The sequence below is a fragment of the Rhineura floridana genome, chromosome 18 (genome assembly GCF_030035675.1).
Source record: "Rhineura floridana isolate rRhiFlo1 chromosome 18, rRhiFlo1.hap2, whole genome shotgun sequence".
Taxonomy (NCBI): domain Eukaryota; kingdom Metazoa; phylum Chordata; class Lepidosauria; order Squamata; family Rhineuridae; genus Rhineura; species Rhineura floridana.
In genome coordinates, this window is record NC_084497.1 from 9,126,068 (window position 1) to 9,145,748 (window position 19,681).

General features: G+C 46.2%; 1 protein-coding gene across 2 annotated transcripts in view; it reads left to right on the forward strand.

Annotated features, from left to right (window-relative positions):
• The window catches only part of TM6SF2 (transmembrane 6 superfamily member 2), a 33,376-nt gene that overhangs the window by 2,432 nt on the left and 11,263 nt on the right, over nucleotides 1-19,681 (forward strand). The window contains exons 2-8 of one of the 2 annotated variants that reach the window (XM_061601475.1): nucleotides 9,291-9,385; nucleotides 10,342-10,439; nucleotides 11,050-11,153; nucleotides 12,791-12,873; nucleotides 14,236-14,360; nucleotides 16,799-16,900; nucleotides 17,873-17,965. In XM_061601475.1, coding sequence (XP_061457459.1) covers nucleotides 9,291-9,385; nucleotides 10,342-10,439; nucleotides 11,050-11,153; nucleotides 12,791-12,873; nucleotides 14,236-14,360; nucleotides 16,799-16,900; nucleotides 17,873-17,965 — 700 coding nt within the window. The remainder of the gene's footprint in view (nucleotides 1-9,290; nucleotides 9,386-10,341; nucleotides 10,440-11,049; nucleotides 11,154-12,790; nucleotides 12,874-14,235; nucleotides 14,361-16,798; nucleotides 16,901-17,872; nucleotides 17,966-19,681) is intronic. The other variant, XM_061601476.1, reaches the window with a different exon arrangement.

Below are 19,681 nucleotides of genomic sequence, written 5' to 3' on the forward strand. Positions count from 1 at the left end.
AGGTGCTTGTCCAGCTGCCTCTTGAAGACCTCCAGGGTTGGAGAGCCCACCAACACCCAAGGCCATTGTCTCCATTGTCACACTGCTCTGACAGCTGAGATGTTTTTCCTGATGTCCAGTCGAAATCTGGCTTCCTGCAACTTGAGCCCATTATTCCGTGTCCTGCACTCTGGGACGAATGAGAAGAGATCCTGGCCCTCCTCTATGTGACAACCTTTCAGGTACTTGAGCTATCTCCCCTCAGTCCTCTCTCCTCCAGGCTAAACAGGCCCAGTTCTTTCAGTCTCTCCTCATAGGGCTTTGTTTCCAGTCCCCTGATCATCCTCGTTGCCCTCCTCTGAACCTGTTCCAGTTTGTCTGCATCCTTCTTGAAGTGCGGAGACCAGAACTGGACACAGTTCTCAAGATGAGGCCTAACCAGTGCTGAACAGAGGGGAACTAGTACTTCATACAATTTGGAAACTATACTTCTGTTAATGCAGCCTAAAATAACATTTTAAACATAATGGTTCCCATGTCAAATCTTATCTTGCCGCTTATGATTTAAAGTTCTTATGTAAGTAATATTATTGATCAAAAAAGCTATAGAACAACAATTAATTAGATTCATCCATTTATACTAGAGAAGTGGTATCCTTGTAAAATTTATACCTTCTGATCTCATCGGTTTTTCTTTTCATTCTGGTCCAAAAAACACTCCCTGTCTCCCTCCCCCGCAGGATGTGGTTAAACTTGTCTATCTTCATGATGCTGCTAGATTTTGAATGGACTTTGGATTCTGCTCAGCTCAGGATTCAGGACAGACAAAAAGAAGGATTTCTTCCTGCAAGGCATAGTTTATTTATTTTTATTTATTATTTGATTTATATCCCACCCTTCCTCCCAGCAGGAGCCCAGGGCGGCAAGTTAAACTCTGGAATTTGCTCCCACAAGAGCTAGTGACAGCCACCACCTTGCATGGCTTTAGAAGAGGATTAGACACATTCGTGGAGGATCAGGTTATGTTCTCCTTCTGCTGTCGGAGCCAATATGCCTCTGAATCCCGGTTGCTGGGAATCAGCAAAGGTTCACCTAGTCCAGTGTTTCCAACAGAGGACAGCCAAAGTACCCCCAGGAAGACCAGAACCTGAGGAGGAAAGCAACACCCTTTCCCCTGGGGTTTCGTTTGGAGCATTGGGTACACTGAGGTAGACTGCTTATGTCCATGGAGGCTCCATCTCGCTAATGATTTTAATAGTACTATCCTCCATGAACTTAGCTAATCTCTTTGTTTGGGTGACGAAGGTTCTGCTATCCCAAGAGCAAAACAAGAGCTACATTGGGTATGCTCTTCCTCCATGGTCAGAAGCAAGACGCTTCTGAACACCAGTTGCTGGGAAGCGCAGGCAGGCAGAGTTGCTGTTGCTCTCCGGTCCTGCTTGCGGGCTTCCCTTTGGAGCATCTGGTTGGCTATTGTGAGAACAGGAGGATGGACTAGATTGGCCCCCTCTGGCTTGATCCAGCAGGGAAACTCTGATGTGCATAGCGCCCAGCAGGCTGTTGCATGATGCACTCTGGACAGCCAACTGAACTTTGATCCCATTGCTGTGCAGAAGGCAAAAGCCTGCTCTCTGACACAGCATCCTGATAAACCACAGTGACGTTTCCCCTTGAGTCAGGGATCGTATGCGGCACCCGAGGTGGGTTAGGCCCACCTATTAGCCACATCAGCTGAAAATATCTTAGACAGGTTTTTAATAAATAAATAAATAAACAAAACATTAACGAATATATGGAACTTCCATATTCAGGTGAAAATCTATCTCTCAATGCCCCCCCCCGAGGGGGTACAAGTAATGGAAATGGAAATGGACGGCCTTCAAGTCGATCCCGACTTACGGCGACCCTATGAAGAGGGTTTTCATGGTAAGCGGTATTCAGAGGGGGTTCCCCATTGCCTTCCTGTGAGGCTGAGAGGCAGTGACTGGCCCACGGTCACCCAGTGAGCTTCATGGCTGTGTGGGGATTCGAACCCTACAAGTAATGAAGGGTAACTTTATTTTTAGTTTATTTATTTAGCAAGTTTTGTATGCTGCTCAACTCAAAAATAAAAATCCTATCTCTTAGTGGTGCACATAAAATGACTTTCTCCGTTGCGCTCTGTTTATGAGCTTCCCAGGAGGTAAGATAGGAAGTTGGACCAGAAGGACCTTTTGGGTTAGTACCCAGCAGGGCTATTTTCCTGCAAAGAATAGGGACCCCATCTACAGAGGCAGTCTACCTTGGAAGGACACATTTCTAGGGGTGGGGTCAGGCAACGCCAGATAGCCTTCTGTGTTGAGCTCTGCTTATGAGTGGTCTGACTTGACATAAGGAAGCTTCCTATTTAAGTCAGCCCTTTATCACGAGGACTGGAATCTTACCTTATTTTTAGGGAAAGGGCCAGACTTCAGTGGTAGAGCACCTGTGTTCTGTGCAGAAGGCCCCAGTGTTAGTAAAGCATCTCGAACTAGGGCTGGGGAGGACTCCTTGCGTTGAAATCCCTGGAGCACCGCTGCTAGTCAGTGTCAACCATACTGAGCTAACTGGACAAAGGATGAACTTAGGAAGCTGTCTTATACCGCGTCAGACCCTGGCAGCAGCTCTCTGGGGTGTCTCGCATACCGGAACCCAGTCACCGTGGATTAGAGCACTCTTGTCGCCCTAGCACAAAAAATCCACTTTTGATGGGAAAGTGATGGTGAAATGCAGTTTTAAAAGTGTAGGAGGAACAGAGGGTTGCTGGGAAGCTGTGTTAACACCCCACCAGCAAAGCAGGATGAACGCAGGATGACTGTTCACTCTTGCATAACCGCCCCACGAACAAATCAGAACAAATCGTCTCTCAAGATTGGACAGGGGGCCCTTCAAGACTGGGGTTTTTTGGGGGGAGGGGTGTATTCTGCCACATGCCATTGACACAAGAATAGTGGTGAAGAGGCAGTGGTGGTGTAGTGGTTAGAGTGATGTCAGGGTTCAAATCCTTACTCAGCCATGAAGCTTACTGGGCCAGTCACTTGTCTCTCATCCTAACCTACCTCACAGGGTTGTTATGAGGATAAAATATGGAGGAAGAGAACCACGTTCTTACGCCACCATGAGCTCCTTGGAGAAAAGATGGGATGTCAGTGAAATAAATCAATATATACTGGACTGTCTGAACAACATTCGGCTTTGTTAGTTGTTCTGTGATGGTTCCCCAATGTTTGGCTTTTATTGGTGTCTTCCGCGACAGCACAACAAAAGCAGGACAAAAAAAGTAAACTGGAGTGTTTGTGGTATGGACAGTTAGAGGATCTCCGTGGGACGTTACAGGGCACGCACTGGCTGGAAACGAAACAGCACGCCCGCCCTGAAACTTTTGCAGGGTCAAATGGGATTGAGACTGGGGTGGTGTATAGCTGTCCCAATCTGATCAGGAGCACAAGTCATCACTGCTTTTCGGGGGCCCACGTTTCAGTGTTCCGCTAATACGGCGGTTTTCAGTTAGAGTGGCGCAGAGCGGTAAGCGGCGGGAACGAAGCTGAAGCTCTGCTCACGGCCAGAGTTCGATTCCAACGGAAGGAGGAAGTCGAATCTCCGGTAAAAGGGGTCGAGGTCCACTCAGCCTTCCGTCCATCCGTGGTCGGTGAAATGAGTACCCGGCATACGCTGGGGGGTAAAGAAAGGCCGGGGAAGGAACTGGCAATCCCACCCCATATATATGGTCTGCCTAGTAAATGTCGCGAGATGTCACCCTAAGAGTTGGAAATGACTCGCACTACAAGTGCGGGGACACCTTTACCTTTTTAATTAGAGTAAGGTCCCACTCATATGGCGCTTGTTCCACTTTTATGGCGTTTTTCGGGTATCGGGCACCATTTTATTGCCGGAGTTCTGCTTTTCGGCAGGTTTCACTTTTTGGCGGGGGTCTGGAACATAATCCGCTGTATGAGTGGGGCCCTACTGTAAAAGGGGTGTATGGAGGGGCCCACAGCCTTACCACCACTGAAGCTTTCTGCAAGCAAATCAGGAGGCTCGCTCAGTAAACAAGGGCATCCGGGGTCCCCTGAACGGGTCTGGTGTGGAATAAGGCCACTTCCTGTTTGAAGTAGGGACTGGTTCAGGGTTTGCCTGGCTAAATGGAGAAAGTCTCCGCGTCACTCTAGATCCACCTGCGTGCAAAGGTGGAGGGCTATTTCTCCACTGCCAGTTTCCGCCACAGACAGCGATGGATCTGGAGGTGCCCCCGGGTGGCTCTGCAGACGCTGCTGAGTGGCGTTTTCCCCCCCCCTCAAGCTGGGCAAGTGGCACAGCTCATTTTTTTTTGGTTCAGAGTCTCTCTGTCACACACACGAAACCACCTTGCAATTTGCAACCAGTCCGCTCCAGCGCTCATCTGCGTTCCTTCCCAAATGGTGGACTGGCAGATTTTTGGGGTAACAATGATTTTTGCGTGAATGGAGTGCTGATCCACTCCTCCTCGACTTTCGGGGCAGGACTGTAACTCAGTGGTGCACCTTCTGCTTTATTATTGTTGTTATTTATTTATACCCCACCTTTTGACCAGAGGCACTCGAGGCGGCTTACAAACAACACAAATATAAAAATGCAATATAAAATACAACCATGAAATAATACAATTTACAAAATACAATTTACAAAAGTTAAATACAAAATACATGAATGGTCTATGTTTAAGTTTCTTTGCAGGCGGAAGGTCCCAAGTTCAGTCCCAAGTTCAGGTGAGGCTGGGAATGGCCCCTATTTGAAACCCTGGAGATCTGCTGCCAGTCAGTGCGGACAATACTGAGCTAGACGGATCAAGAGTTTGTCTTGGTATAAGACAGGTTCCTATTAAATCAGCCCTTTATCCAAGACCATGAGGGCTAGAATCATACTTTATTTTTAAGAGAAAGGCCATTGCTGAGTGGCAGAGCACCTCCTTTGATAGAATCATAGAACAGTAGAGTTGGAAGGGGCCTATAAGGCCATCAAGTCCAACCCCAGGAATCTTGTTATATTGGCTTCTAGTCAGTCCAGACAGGACTGAGCTAGATGGACCAGTGGCCTGACTCAGTACGGGGCAGCTTCCTGTTTAAACCAGACCTTCATTCGGAATCATGAGGACTAGAATTGTGCTTTATTTTTAGGGGAAGGGCTGTAGCTCAGTGGCAGAGCACATGCAGAAGGTCCCAGATTCAATTCCCGGTCCAGCAGTCTCCTCCGTCTGAACCTGTAGAGATCCACTGCTGGTCAGTGTACACAATACCATGCTAGACAGACCAGAGGTCTGTGTAAGGCACCTTCCTGTGTCCCTTTGTGCATGCACATGTGCATTTTCAACTGTGCATTTACCACTGTTCACAAGTTACACTTAAAGTGAAGCACTACCTTTTAAAACTTTTTTTACCTCTCCTTCATGCGGAGCCTCAAAGCTCCACGCTAAAGCCTCTGCTGCTGCGCTGGCGCGTCTCTGCTGATCGCAATCATGCCTCCCAGCTGATTTGCAGTGGTGCAATCGCATCTATTTCCACCCCCCACGCACCGTTAAGTGCCCGCAAGTGTGAAGCAAGCGTACATAAACAGGGGCATGGCGGAGTATGGAGTATGTCCGTACAAGCGAGTGTACGTTAAGTGAAGGTCTGTATAGCGGGGTATTCCTGTACTTGGCTCAGCAATACGACATGTGAGAAGGATCTTGGAATTGTTGTTGATCACAAGCTGAATATGAGCCAACAGTGTGATGAGGCTGCAAAAAAGGCAAATGCTATATTAGACTGCATTAACAGAAGTATAGTTTCCAAATTGCGTGAAGTACTAGTTCCCCTCTATTCAGCACTGGTTAGGCCTCATCTTGAATACTGCGTCCAGTTCTGGTCTCCGCACTTCAAGAAGGGTGCAGACAAACTGGAACGGGTTCACAGGAGGGCAACAAGGATGATCAGGGGATTGGAAACAAAGCCCTATGAGGAGAGACTGAAAGAACTGGGCATGTTTAGCCTGGAGAAGAGAAGACTGAGGGAGATATGATAGCACTCCTCAAGTACATGAAAAGTTGTCACACAGAGGAAGGCCCGGGATCTCTTCTCGATCATCCCAGAGTGCAGGACATGGAATAATGGGCTCAAGTTGCAAGAAGCCAGATTTCAACTTGACATCAGGAAAAACTTCCTAACTGTTAGAGCCATACGACAATGGAACCAATGACCTAGAGAGGTAGTGGGCTCTCCTACACTGGAGGCATTCAAGAGACAGCTGGACAGCCAACTGTCGGGAATGCTTTGATTTGGATTCCTGCATTGAGCAAGGGGTTGAACTGGATGGCCTTATAGTCCCCTTCCAACTTTACTATTCTATGATTCTATGACTCTGTGATTCTAACCTTCCTTAATATAGGAAGTCTCATGTAGCCCCTTCTTGCTATTGCTTAGAGGAGGGATGCCATACAGTATGTTGTTGGTTGATTCTCATCAGCCACAGCCAGCATGGCCAATGGTCAAAGGTGGTGGGAGTCATAATCCAAGAAAATCTGGAGTTCCACCAGTTCTCCCGTCCTTGACTTTAGACGGTTAGGTCATAACACTGGCTAAAACCTGTAATGTGTGAGACAGAGCTAAAAAATGAAGTGTTCCCGAAGCAGGGATCCCAAAGGGACACTATCCCTGGGAGTCAGGGGCTACCCTGAAAATAACTGTCAAGAGCATCTGTTATTGTTGTTGTTCTGTGCCTTCAAGTCAATCACGACTTATGGCGACCCTGTGAATCAGCAACCTCCAATAGCATCTGTCTTGAACCACTCTGTTCAGATCTTGTAAGTTCAGGTCTGTGGCTTCCTTTATGGAATCAATCCATCTCTTGTTTGGCCTTCCTCTTTTTCTACTCCCTTCTGTTTTTCCCAGCATTATTGTCTTTTCTAGTGAATCATGTCTTCTCATTATTGTGATGAAGGGGCGCCAGACGCTCTGGACACCCTTCCCCGTCCCAGGAGCCAATTCCCTACCCACGGCAATTTCCCTTTCATTTCTCTAATCTTTTGGAATAGGGCTCTTGTTCTTTCCTTTTTGTTGTCCTCTTCTATTTCTATACAATAAGTTATTGTCAATAACTATTGTAATAGTTCTCTTTGTCCCTATGTACTAGTCGTTGTATAGTTGCATTTAGGGTTCTGACTGTGTTTGTATCTCTTTTTGCTTTTGCTTTCCTTCTCTCTTTAACCATTTGAAGAGTTTCTTCAGTCATCCATTGAGGTCTTTCTCTCTTTTTAACTAGAGGTATTGTCTTTTTGCATTCTTCCCTGATAATGTATCTGACTTCACTCCATAATTCTTCTGGTTCTCTGTCAACTAAGTTTAAAGCCTCAGATCTGTTCCTTATTTGATCTTTATATTCTTCTGGGATGTTATTTAAATTGTATTTTGGCATTATGATTGCTTTGTTGGTCTTCCTTAGCTTTACTCTGATCTTTGATACGACCAGGTCATGATCTGTATCACAGTCTGCTCCTGGTCTTGTTTTCGCAGAAAATATAGAACTTCTCCATCTTCTGATACCAATTATATAATCAATTTGGTTCCTATATTGACCATTTGGTGATGTCCCTGTGTACAGTCATCTTTTTAGTTCCTGAAAAAATGTGTTCGTAAAAAACAAATCATTGGCTTCACAGAATTCAATAAGTCTTTCTCCTGCTTTATTTCTGTCACCTAAGCCCCATTTCCCCACAATTCCTAATTCTTCTCTGTTCCCTACTTTTGCATTCCAGTCCCCCATGATTGTCATCATATCTTGTTTTGGTGTGTGATCAATTTCCTCCTGTACTTCTACGTAAAATCTCTCCAGTTCTTCTTCTTCTGCGTTTGATGTTGAGCGTAGACTTGGATGATGGTTATGTTAATAGGTTTCCCATTTAATCTCATTGATATAACTCGCTCAGTCCTTGTGTCGTAGCTCTTAATTGCTTTTGCAACATCACTAAGCAACCCCGTTCTTGATTTCTCATTTCCTACATAAAATATTTTGTAGTTGCCTGATTGAAAATGTCCCACTCTAGTCCATTTTAATTCACTCACGCCAAGTATTGTAATGTTGATGCGTTCCATTTCTTGCTTGACAATTTCTAACTTTCCCTGGTTCCTGCTTCTCACATTCCATGTTCCTGTTGCGTGCGTCGTACAACTCCGGACTCTCCTTTCGCATCTGTGCGCATCAGCCGCTGGGCTTCCTTTCGGCTTTGACCCAGCTGCGTCATTAGTCACAGCACTACTCGTACTTGTCCTTTGTTCTTCCCCAGTAGCTTGGTGAGTGCCTTCTGACCTGGGGGTCTCATCTTCCAGCACTATCTCGTGTTGCATTTTGGATACTCTGTTCATAGGGTTTTCGTGGTAAGAGGTATTCAGAGGTGGTTTACCATTGCCTTCCTCTGAGTTTGGATGCATCTTAGTCTGGTGTCTCAGCTTTGACCATTCCGCCTTGGGTGCCCCTGCTAGGAGTCTAGCCTCTTGGTCTAGACTCCTGATGCCATTGCTCTCAGCTTCTTCGACACTCTCAAACCCCCTCACCATGTTAAGGTGTGCATCCTAGAGGGGATCAAGAACATCTAGCAGCACATATTAATCACATCATGCTGGGCGCACCTCCACTTTCAGGTCCCAGGTTCTGGATTCCTCCCTTCCCAGGAAGCAGAAAAAGCTATCAACCCCAATGAAATATATGGGTATGCTTTTGGGGTCTGGCTGGGCCAGCTGGCAAATCTGAGAGGGAAAGGTGGGGTGCGAGTCCTTCTCAGAGCAGACCCATTAAAATTAATGGACGGATAACTTGGATCTAATGTCAATGGGTCTACTCTGAGTAGGGCCAACATTGGCTATAACCCGCTGACCTTTTAGCTGTCTGTCATTCCTGCTTTATTGCATGCCAGTAATTTGCTGTTTTTAAAATATGTTGTCATTATGTGTTGGAAGCTGCTTTTGAAAATCCCACAGACGGGACAGACATTTTGAAAACACGAGAATTTGTAAATTATTCGAAGCCTTTTTTAATTTTTTTAAAAAGACGTCTTTTTCAGAAAAGAAAGATTCCAATGCTGTTTAGAATTCCCACTTATTATCTGAACGATAAGTGTCTCCTTTGGGGGATTCAGCTGGTAGTGGGATGCGTGTGCCTGCTGAGAGATTAAGAAATGCAAGACAAAAATATAGGATCTCAAGTTAGGATTTCAAATTGCTTTGTTTTCATCATTTGAGCATTTGAATTCTGTGCTTATTTCTTCTTCAATGCCCCCCCCCCCGCAGACCTTTGGTCATTGTAGCAGTTGGCTTTGGGGCCCTGATATTCTCGTTTGCCTTTGTCTACATCCCAAGTCGCTCCCAGGATCCTCTCTACTATGGTAAGTTGGTGTTGTCTCTCTCTCTCTCTCTCTCTCTCTCTCTCTCTCTTTTGACAAGGTCATGCCATCTCGATTCAGCTTACCAGCAGATCCCCTTCTGCCTTTCCTGCTTCTAATGTAGGTGTGTAAACAGTTGCCCAGCTGGTCGCCTCTGGTGAGTTATGCTTGATTCCAGGTGACTAGTGCATGGGAGAAAATGGGTCTGTCAATGACGGGAGGGGAGATGTCGCTTGGTAGTAGGAAGCCTGCTTTGTGTGCAGAAGGCCCCAGGTTCGACCCCCGGCAGCTCCACTTTAAAAGGATCGGGTTGCCGGTGCTGGGAAAAGCCTCTCTCTGCCTGTGATTCTGGAGAGCCACTGCCAGTCTGAGTCAACAATACTGAGCTAGATAGGGAAATATCATGATCTAGTGTGAGACAGCTTTCTACGTTCCTTCTTTCGGCAGTGTGGGAAAATTGAACCTCTACGACAGGGAGGGGAACGCGTGGTGCTCCAGAAGTTGCTGGAGTCCAACTCCCAGCAGCCAGCATGCCCAGTGGTCACTGAGAAGCGGCATTGAGATATGGAGGAATGCCTTTGTTTATGTGAGATATGGAGGAATGCCTTTGTTTATGTGAGATATGGAGGAATGCCTCTATTTAGAAAAGGCATTTCCTCCTGAGAGCTGGGAACGCCTCTTCTCAGACCAGAGATGGGGACCTTTTGGTCCTCCAGGTGTCATGGATATCCAGCAGCCAGCATAACCAGTGGTCAGGGATGGAGTCCAACAACTTCTGGAGGGCACCATGTTGGCTACCACTGAGTGAGAGTGAGGCTATGCAATTTATAATGAAAATTAGCATACCTCTTTTTTTTAATGCACCAATTCCTCATAAAGGCTCAAAGCGTGTTCAGCGGGAAACATGCGCACACATTCAAAACAGCTTACATCACATTGGTTTCCCCAAATTCTTGCAGTCTGCATGGTATTCTCCTTCACTGCGGGATTTGATCTCATCATAGCACTGGGAGAAGATGGAATTATGAGCAACATTATGGGGTTCTACATGAAAGAGGTAAGTCCTTAGAGAGGTGCGAGTCTGTTTGTGTGTGACCCATAACTGACGTCCTAGACCTTTCTCAAGTGGTTTTAGTGTGTATTGTGGGTTGATTTCCTCTGAATGAGGGGCACAGTATTATAGAGGAGTGGAGATGGAAGGGGCTTGTAAGGCCATCTAGTCCAACCCCTTGCTCAATGCAGGAATCCAAGTTAAAGCATCCCTGACAGGTGGCTGTCCAGCTGCCTCTTGGATTCCTCCAGGGTTGGAGAACTCATCACCTCCCAAGGTCATTGGTGCCATTGTCATACCACTCTAACAGTTAGGAAGTTTTTCCTGATGTTCAACCAAAATCTGGCTCCCTGTCACTTGAGCCCATTATTCTGTGTCCTGCACTCTGGGATGATCGAGAAGAGATCCTGGCCCTCCTCTGTGTAACAACCTTTCAAGTACTTGAAGAGAGCTATCATATCCCCCTCAGTCATCCCATCTCAAGGCTAGACACGCCCAGTTCTTTCAGTCTCTCCTCGTAGGACTTTGTTTTCAGTCTCCAAGATGAGTTTGGTCACCCTGCTTTCCATAGAGCAGGTATCATGCCACGATTGAAATGCTTGTTTCTGGTTCCCAGGGTGAGCGGTATCTTAGCACTGCTTACGGCATAATGATCTGTTATTGGGACGCCATTGTCCACTTCGCCCTCTACCTCTTGATGATTGCGGCTATCGCTGAAAGGTGAGATGTAAGATAAGTTATCTGTATGGTTTGTCTGAATGAATCAGAGTGAGATTTAGACATGGAGGACTGTTAAGAACATATTTGAGATGGATTATTGAGGTATGCGGGCAGCTCCTAGTATAAAATGTAAATGTACTGCCTTCAAGTCGATCCGACTTACGGCAACCCTATGAATAGAGTTTTCATGAGGCTGAGAGGCAGTGACTGGCCCAAGGTCACCCAGTGAGCTTCATGGCTATGTGAGGATTCGAACCCTGGTCTCCCAGGTCGTAGTCCAACACCTTAACTAAGACGCCACACTGGCTCCTAGTATAATTGTTTTAATTAATTACTATTGATGCTGTTCTGGGAGTTTGTACTTTTGTATTTGATTTTTAACTCCTAATGTTTATGTTTAAGAGAATACTTGTATTTTTCTGTTAATTATGCTGTTTTGAATGTGTCTTTCATATTTGGCCTGAATTTGTAATGTTTTATTTTAATGCTTTGTGATGTTTTGCTTAACATTCTAATCTAGGTTGTAAACCGCTTTGAGATTTGTCTCCCAAATAATAAAACGGTATAGAAATGACTTAAAATAAAATAAATAAATAAAATATGTGTGCCGCTGTCTTTTGGAGATTGGCTTGGGCATTGCTTAAAGGTCCCCAACAAAGCAGAAATTCAACAGATACAGTTTTGCAGATGCCCTGTTTTTTGCAAGTCCCGGTGCTGTTTAGAGGCACAGGAACTCTCTCTAGGACAGGGGTAAACAGGTAAAGGTGTCCCTGCACTTGTAGTGCGAGTCATTTCCGACTCTTAGGGTGACATCTTGCGACATTTACTAGGCAGACCGTATATATGGGGTGGGATTGCCAGTTCCTTCCCCGGCCTTTCTTTACCCCCCAGCGTATGCCGGGTATTCATTTTACCGACCACGGATGGATGGAAAGCTGAGTGGACCTCGACCCCTTTTACTGGAGATTCGACTTCCTCCTTCCGTTGGAATCGAACTCCAGCCGTGAGCAGAGCTTCGGCTTCGTCACCGCCGCTTCCCACTCTGTGCCACGGAGGGTCTAGGACAGGGGTAGACAACCTTTTTCAGCTCAGAGCATGCGGGACTACACCCCCTTGTACTTGGTTTCTGAGTAGACAACTCTACAATTGGGCTGTATTGACTCTAGGGGTGGGGTTCGCTGCCTAGTTCCGATCCGCTTGAATTCCCAGAGTCCGGCTTTTATTGCCAATCTGTCCTTTTATTCTTCCCATTTGCTTTCGCAACTGCCAATCTGCTGATTTTTTTAAGCAAAAGAAACGTATTTTTAAACGAAAATGGTTATGAAAATGCTTACGCTGTTCCACCTTTTTTCTCTATTTACATATCAATTAGGCAGATAATCGCCTAAAATAGGAGGGAGGTTAACAGTCGTAAATGGTGACTGTTATCACCTAGACAGCAGTCAGCTTAGACGAAGGCCAGTTACAAAGACAATGTAAAATTCGGAGCATAGTGAAGGTGATAGCTGCGACCCACCTTGAGCTATCAGTCCGGTTTGAAAAAACAGCAAATTGTCAGATTATGTTGAAATCCAGTACGGTCCGATTTAGCGGATATTCTCCCCTATCCATAATTGACTCCTGATTTCTCTCTCTAGAAAGAGTTACCGGCATGTGGGCCTGTACTGGTTTGGATCCATTGCGATGAGCATGATTGTTTTTCTGCCGGGCAACGTGGTTGGTGAGTGGTTCCCCGGCAAACGCTTGGCCAAATCCTCCTTTGACCGAAAAATTGTAAGTGCAGGAATTTGATCCTCCTTAGTCTGTGTTCATGTGAGTTGTCCTGACTGCGGTGTAGGACTAGGCACCCCTCAGAAAGCTGCCTTATACCAAGCCAGACCATCGGTCCATTCTAGCTCAGTGTTGTCCACCCTGACTGGCAACAGCCTCCGGGGTTTCAGACAAGGGGTTTTTGCCCATGGATGTCAAAGTTGGACAGTGAAAAAAGCAGATAAGACAATAGTCAAGAGATCAGAAGAAGGCTAGGACTGCGCAGGGCAGCTGTGACAGAACTAGAAAAGGTCCTCAAATGCAAAGATGTATCACTGAGCACTAAGGTCAGGAACATTCAGACCACGGTATTCTTGATCTCCATGTATGGATGTGAAAGATGGACAGTGACGAAAGCAGATAAGAGAAAAATCAACTCATTTGAAATGTGGTGTTGGAGGAGAGCTTTGCGGATACCATGGACTGCAAAAAAGACAAATAATTGGGTGTTAGAACAAATTAAACCAGAACTATCACTAGAAGTTAAAATGACGAAACTGAGGTTATCATACATCATGAGAAGATATGATTCACTAGAAAAGACAATAATGCTGGGAAAAACAGAAGGGAGTAGAAAAAGAGGAAGGCCAAACAAGAGATGGGTTGATTCTATAAAGGAAGCCACAGACCTGAACTTGCACAATCTGATCAGGGTGGTTTATAACAGATGCTTTTGGAGGTCACTGACAGGTCACCATAAGTCTTAATCGATTTGAAGGCATATAAAAACAACAACCTTGGAGATGGCAGGGACTGAACCGGGGGGGGGGGGCTTTTGCATGCAGTTCAGATGCCCTGCCACTGTGATACGGCCCTTCCCAAGCCCGAGATGCAAGAGGCAGGGCTTGGTGATGTCACAGGGTCGCCACCTCCCTCTCTCTTTTTAAGGTTGCATGCATTAACAAAAAAAGGCAAAATTCTCAGTTACAGCTACAGATAAAGAGAGATGTTGCTGGGAGCTTTTCCCACCCTGATCCGAGAAGAGGCATTCCCCACTCTCAGGAGAGAATGCCTCTTCTAAATAGAGGCATTCCTCCATCTCTCAGGAAATGCTCCTTCTCAGATTGGCAATGGGTAACTGCGGTCGCCATCATCCCTGACTTCTGGCCCTGCTGGGAACCAGCTGCTAACTCCTGGAGGGCTGCAGATGTCCTCCCACAATCCGCATTCTAAAGGAGTCCCTCCGCGCAGGGCCTGATGGCCCTCAGATCTATCTCGATGAGCCTGAGGTGAGTGGACTGAGGCCAACCCTCTCTCTGTGTTATGTTCCCAGGGAAATACGGCACTGAGATCCGGCCTGCCTTCCTCCTCAACGTCCCTTACCTGCTGATCCCCTTCTGGGCTCTGACAAGGATCTTCGCCCAGCCCAAGACTTTGCCCATCGTGACGGCCGACAAGGTAACGAACGAAGAGCCGCGCGGGATCTCCTAAGCCCAGGGCCCCGTCTCTGACAGTGGACAGCCAGAAACCCCTCCCCGCCTCCAGAAGACCACAAGCAAGGCATGAAGGCAACGGCTGTCCCTGTGTACTTCTCTCCAGCCTTTAATCAACAGAGGTCGACTTCCCCTTTGTGTGGAAGTTCTCTTTAGCTGCCCTAAAGCACCAACATCTTGTAGAGCCCACCAAGTCCAGAATCTTGTTTTCCTTGGGGAAATTGACCTCCCCTGTGGTTTCTGAGATAGACTGCCAGTGACTTCAGAGGCTCCATTTAGTTGTCATGGCCAATAGATGTGCTACCAAAGGGCATAAGATTGCCTTGGTGGCTCAGACTGCCTAGCCCAGTGTTCTGTTTCTGCCAGTGGACAGATCCCCTTGGAAAACCCACAGATGCGGCATGAAAATCTGCCTGGATGGAAAGACAGGGCTCAAATATATAAGAAAAATTATTTATTTTCTTTATAAAAATATTATAAAAATACTCTAGTAGATTTAATAATAGTTCATAAATTATTATTATTATTTCTATTTATAGGCCGCTTACTATCTAAAATATCTCAAAGCGGTTTACAAGGTACAATAAAAAAACATATCAAATTAATTTACAAAGCAAAATACATAAACAACATCCGTATACATAAACATACATAAAATAAATACATACATTTATTTTTTGATTAATTTAATACGTTTGTTATTTAAAAAAACAACATAGGTCTCATACATACAAACCAAGTGGGGCGAAATATACCAAGGCTCTCTCCAGGCCATTAGTCCACAGCATCTGTGATAGACTGCCTCTGTGCATGGAAGTTCCACTCAACTTTCATATCTTTCTGCTCCGTTTCCAATGCTCAGAGGCAAGTGCCAATCATTTTCATAGCCAAAATGGCATCAACCACTCCCAAGAGGGGAGGTATCACCAGGATCAGAGAAACCCCAAGAATTGCAGTAATATAGAACAGTCTTCCACCATAAACTAAGCTGATCCAGCCGTTGAATGCTATGCCAATGAAAGAGCCTTTTAAACTTGGCAGCTTATCTCAGAGAAGTACAGATTGCCAAGATGCCCTCCTCCCTACATTTGAGTCAAACTAGAATTCCCGGGGGGAAACTTAGGTTCCTAATATGGCACTGAGAGCCTCTGTGGTGGAGTGGTTGGCGCTCTGGACCTGGGAGACCAGAGTTCACATCTCCACTCAGTCATGAAACTCACTGGGTGATCTTGGGCCAGTCACCAACTCTTAGACTAACCTACCTCACAGGGTGGTTGTTAGAATAATATGGAGAACGACACATACCACCTTGAGCTTTTTGGAGGAAGGTGGGATGTTTATAATAATAATAATAATAATAATAATAATTTCTCTGGAGGCAACAAGGCAGGCAGTGAAGTGGGGATCATAGAATCACAGAATAGTCAAGTTGGAAGGAGCCTATAAGGCCATTCAGTCCAGCTGCTTGCTAAGTGCAGGGATCCAACTTAAAGCATCCCCGATAGGTAGCTATCCAGCTGCCCCTTCAGGGTTGGAGAGCCCACCACTTCCCTAGGTCATTGGTGCCGTTGTTGTACCGCTCTAACAGTTGGGAAGTTTTTCCTGATGTTCAGCCGAAATCTGGCTTTCTGCAACTTGAGCTTATTATTCCTTGTCCTGCACTCTGAGACGATCAAGAAGAGATCCCGGCCCTCCTGAGAGTGACTGTGAGAGTGAATTACTGCAAAAGGCGGCAGAACCTCAAGGCTGGAGCCAGCAACTTTATAGGCTCAGGAAGGAGTCCTATTGCCCCCTTGTGTCACCTGACCCTTGCTGACTTAGCCACTTGCAGTATCGCTCCCTGGCCATCTGCAGCACTGGCGCTGTTGTGCCACTGGGCTGGCAAACAGCGCCCTCCTCTGGTAAGATAGCAGTAGTGCAGAGAGGAAGTCATTGGTTCCTGGTTCCAATCCAGACTCCCAATTCGAGGCCACAGATGCTTTATAACAGGGCTGAGGAACTTGTTTTCAGTCCAAGGGCCGCATTGCCTCCTGGGAAACCTTCTGAGAGCCACATGCTCTCAGTGGCGGGCAGGGCCATAGGTAAAAGTGAGAAGAGCAATGATTGTAAATCTCACCCCGCTCTCTGGCCTCCGCCCAGGCAAGCCAGAGGCATGATCAGAGTTCAAGGACACATTTCCAGCCAGGAAGGTGTAACGCAGGGCTAGTGAGGGGGTGTAGCCTGGGGAGGATCCCGAGGGCCGGACGGAGAGGCCTAGAGGGCCGCATTTGGCCGGCAGGCCTGGGGTTCTGCAGCCCTGCTTTATAATCACGTATCGCGCACACCAAGCGCACCATCTGAGTGTAGGATTCAAGACCTAACCTTCCGTGTTTCCTTTTTTTATTTTTTTTTGCACTGCGGAAGGTTTCTGAAGAGCAGCTCAAAAGCGTCTTTCAGCGCCCGCTGGATCTGGGCCTCATGGGCTTTCTGCTTTTCGCCGCGGGCTTCACGCTGTTTCGAGGACTGGTGAGCATGACAACGTCCAAATCTGTGTTCTTTCCAGGAGGGACTCTGGCTTAGTGGTTAGAGCATCTGCCTTGCATGTAGAAGGTCCCAGGCTCAATCGCCAACATCTTCAGGTAGGGATGGGGGGGGGGAAAGACCCCTGCCTAAGACTTGGTGTACCGAGTTAGATAGCCCAAGAGTCTGTATGAAATCAGCCTCATTTAATCAGCCCTTTCTTGAAAACCATGAGGACTGGAATCTTGGGTTGCATCCAACTTAGATCTGCTCAGAGGACATCCATTGAAACTAATGGACCTATGTTATGTTTGTTCATTTCGAGGGGTCTCCTCTGAGTATGACTAACCCTGGATACAACCTTCTGTTGTTAAGGTGAGGGCCATAAACCAGTGATAGAGGACCTGTGTTTCATGCAAAAGTTCCAGGTTCAATCCCCAGCATCTCCAAGTGCCACAGATTCTTACTCTGGAGGTGGATTTATATAGTCCTAGGGTTGGAGGTGAACCCTTTGAGGTCATTTAGCTCAGCCCACTACTCACTGCAAGAAATGCAGAGCATCTCGGGCATTCTCAAGAGGTGGCTGTCCAGCCTCCATTTGAAGATCTCCAGCAAGGAAGAGAGCCCTCCATTCCTCTAGGTCAGGGGGTGAGAACCATTCTGGCCTGGAGGGCCAGATCCTTATCGCTCCCCACCTCCGTGGCCCAACGTTGACCGCCGGGCAGCACAACTCACTGGTCATTGTTATGATGTCAGATGATTGACAAGCGGATTGTCCCACCCACCCATCAAAGTCCCATGTGCAGAGGTGGTCGGATGCTTCCAGAGCACAGTGCAGGGGGCTTTCCTGCGTTTATGTCTGGCAAAGTTGCTTTCAGCAGGGATCAGCTGTGCGATCCTGATGCTCCTAATGCTCAGCCAAAATCTACCTTCCTGTCACTTGATGCCTGCTAGCTTTTGTCCTGCCCCCTCCTTTAGGTTGTTCTGGATTGCCCAGCGGATGCCTGCTTCAATTACATTCACCAGCAAGAGCCAAGCCTGCATGACCCGGTGGCTTATCCCAAAGTTCAGGTGAGCAGAGCCCAGAGCCTCTGACTTATATTCGTATGAGGGAGGGAGCACCTCTGCCCATTCCTGACATTTTCCAGTGCAGGAGGACAAGATTTGATCTTTCCCTTGGGGTGTGTATTTCATGTTTATTTCCCCACGGCACGCAGAGCAGAGTGGGGGAAATGGCAGCATGCTTGCGTGTTACATCCAGAAAAGTCAGAGAGAGAGAAAAAACCAGACCTATCACCCACAGAGATCTGCAGAATAAATAATCTCTGTTTTGCACACCTCCTAAACCAGAGGTGAGCCGGCTTCACCTGTCTACCAATCTTTTTTTTTTAAAAAAATGAAATCTCTGTGGTTAAAAAAATAAAATTTTGTGTTATGTTTTAGGGCAGGGGTTTCCAAACTGGTCCATGGACCGCCAGTGGTCCGCAAGTTTCATTCAGGTGGCCTGCAGCATGTCCACATTAAATATTCTTACTGATTTTTAATTGTCTTTTAATGTCTCTCTTATTTCTTGTATTGTATTTCAGTTTGAATTCTATGGGATGCAAACTGTAATTCAATCAAATGCGCTGCAAGAAATGAAATCAGCAGTAAAGAATACCATTCAAAACTATGCCGCGTCTATCACAGCGTGTTACAATTGCTGCAACAGGCGTAAAAAAGACAACGTGGTCTGCAAGACCCTCAGCAACTTTCAAGGGGTCTATGGGGGGAAAGAGGTTTGGGAACCATTGCTTTAAGGCCCCCGACAAATGTGACTTGGCTAGAATATGTCCTTGAGCTGTGACAATGCTTCTTGCTTGCCGGGATCAGGAGAAAGGTGCATGCATGTGGGTGTAGAAACTGTGACTTGGGTGTGGCTGGAATGTAGCCTTACCAAGGTAAGAATTATATAGAATCATAGAATCGTTGGGTTGGAAGGGGCCTATATGCTATTAAAAATACTCTTGTGAAACTCTTGTCAGAAGTTCTGATTGGCATTAATGAATGGCTCTCAACTGTCCAATTAACACTCGCCCAAAACCAGCAGGAAACGATTAGAAGCGCTTATGTGCCAAGATTAGATGCTGATGAAGACATCAAGGAAATATTTTATACCCAGCTGGATGCCATCTTATCAGAGATACCTAAGGAGGATAAAATTATCCTCTTGGGCAATTTCAGTGCAAGAGTTGGGCGTGATTTTGATTTATGTCCAGAAACCATTGGGAAAGAAGGCATTGGCAACAGCAACCTGAATGGTATTCTACTTCTGACTAAATGCGCAGAGCGTAATCTTGTTATTACAAACATTGTCTTTCGCTAGAAAAATAAATTTAAAACATCATGGAAACACCCTCGGTTGAAACATTGGCATCTCCTGGATTACATAATTGTCCGTGCCAGAGATCGTCATGATGTACTCCTCACTAGGGCCATGACGAGCGCTGATGACTGCTGGATAGATCACCGATTAATTCGATCCACTATGGCCATTAATATTGCTCTTCAGCGTAGGCTCCAAGGAAGAAAACCAAGGGGTAAAATGAACATCCATGCTCTTCAAGATCCTATTAAACGAGCTTGTTTTCAAACAACACTTAAGAAACATCTACCTATGGAAATCCCTGAGAATGTTGAGGAACACTGGATTAAACTGAAGACTTCCATTATTGCAGCATGTCAACCAAACTATTGGATACCAAACTAAGAAACATCAGGACTGGTTTGATGAGAATGATAGTGAGA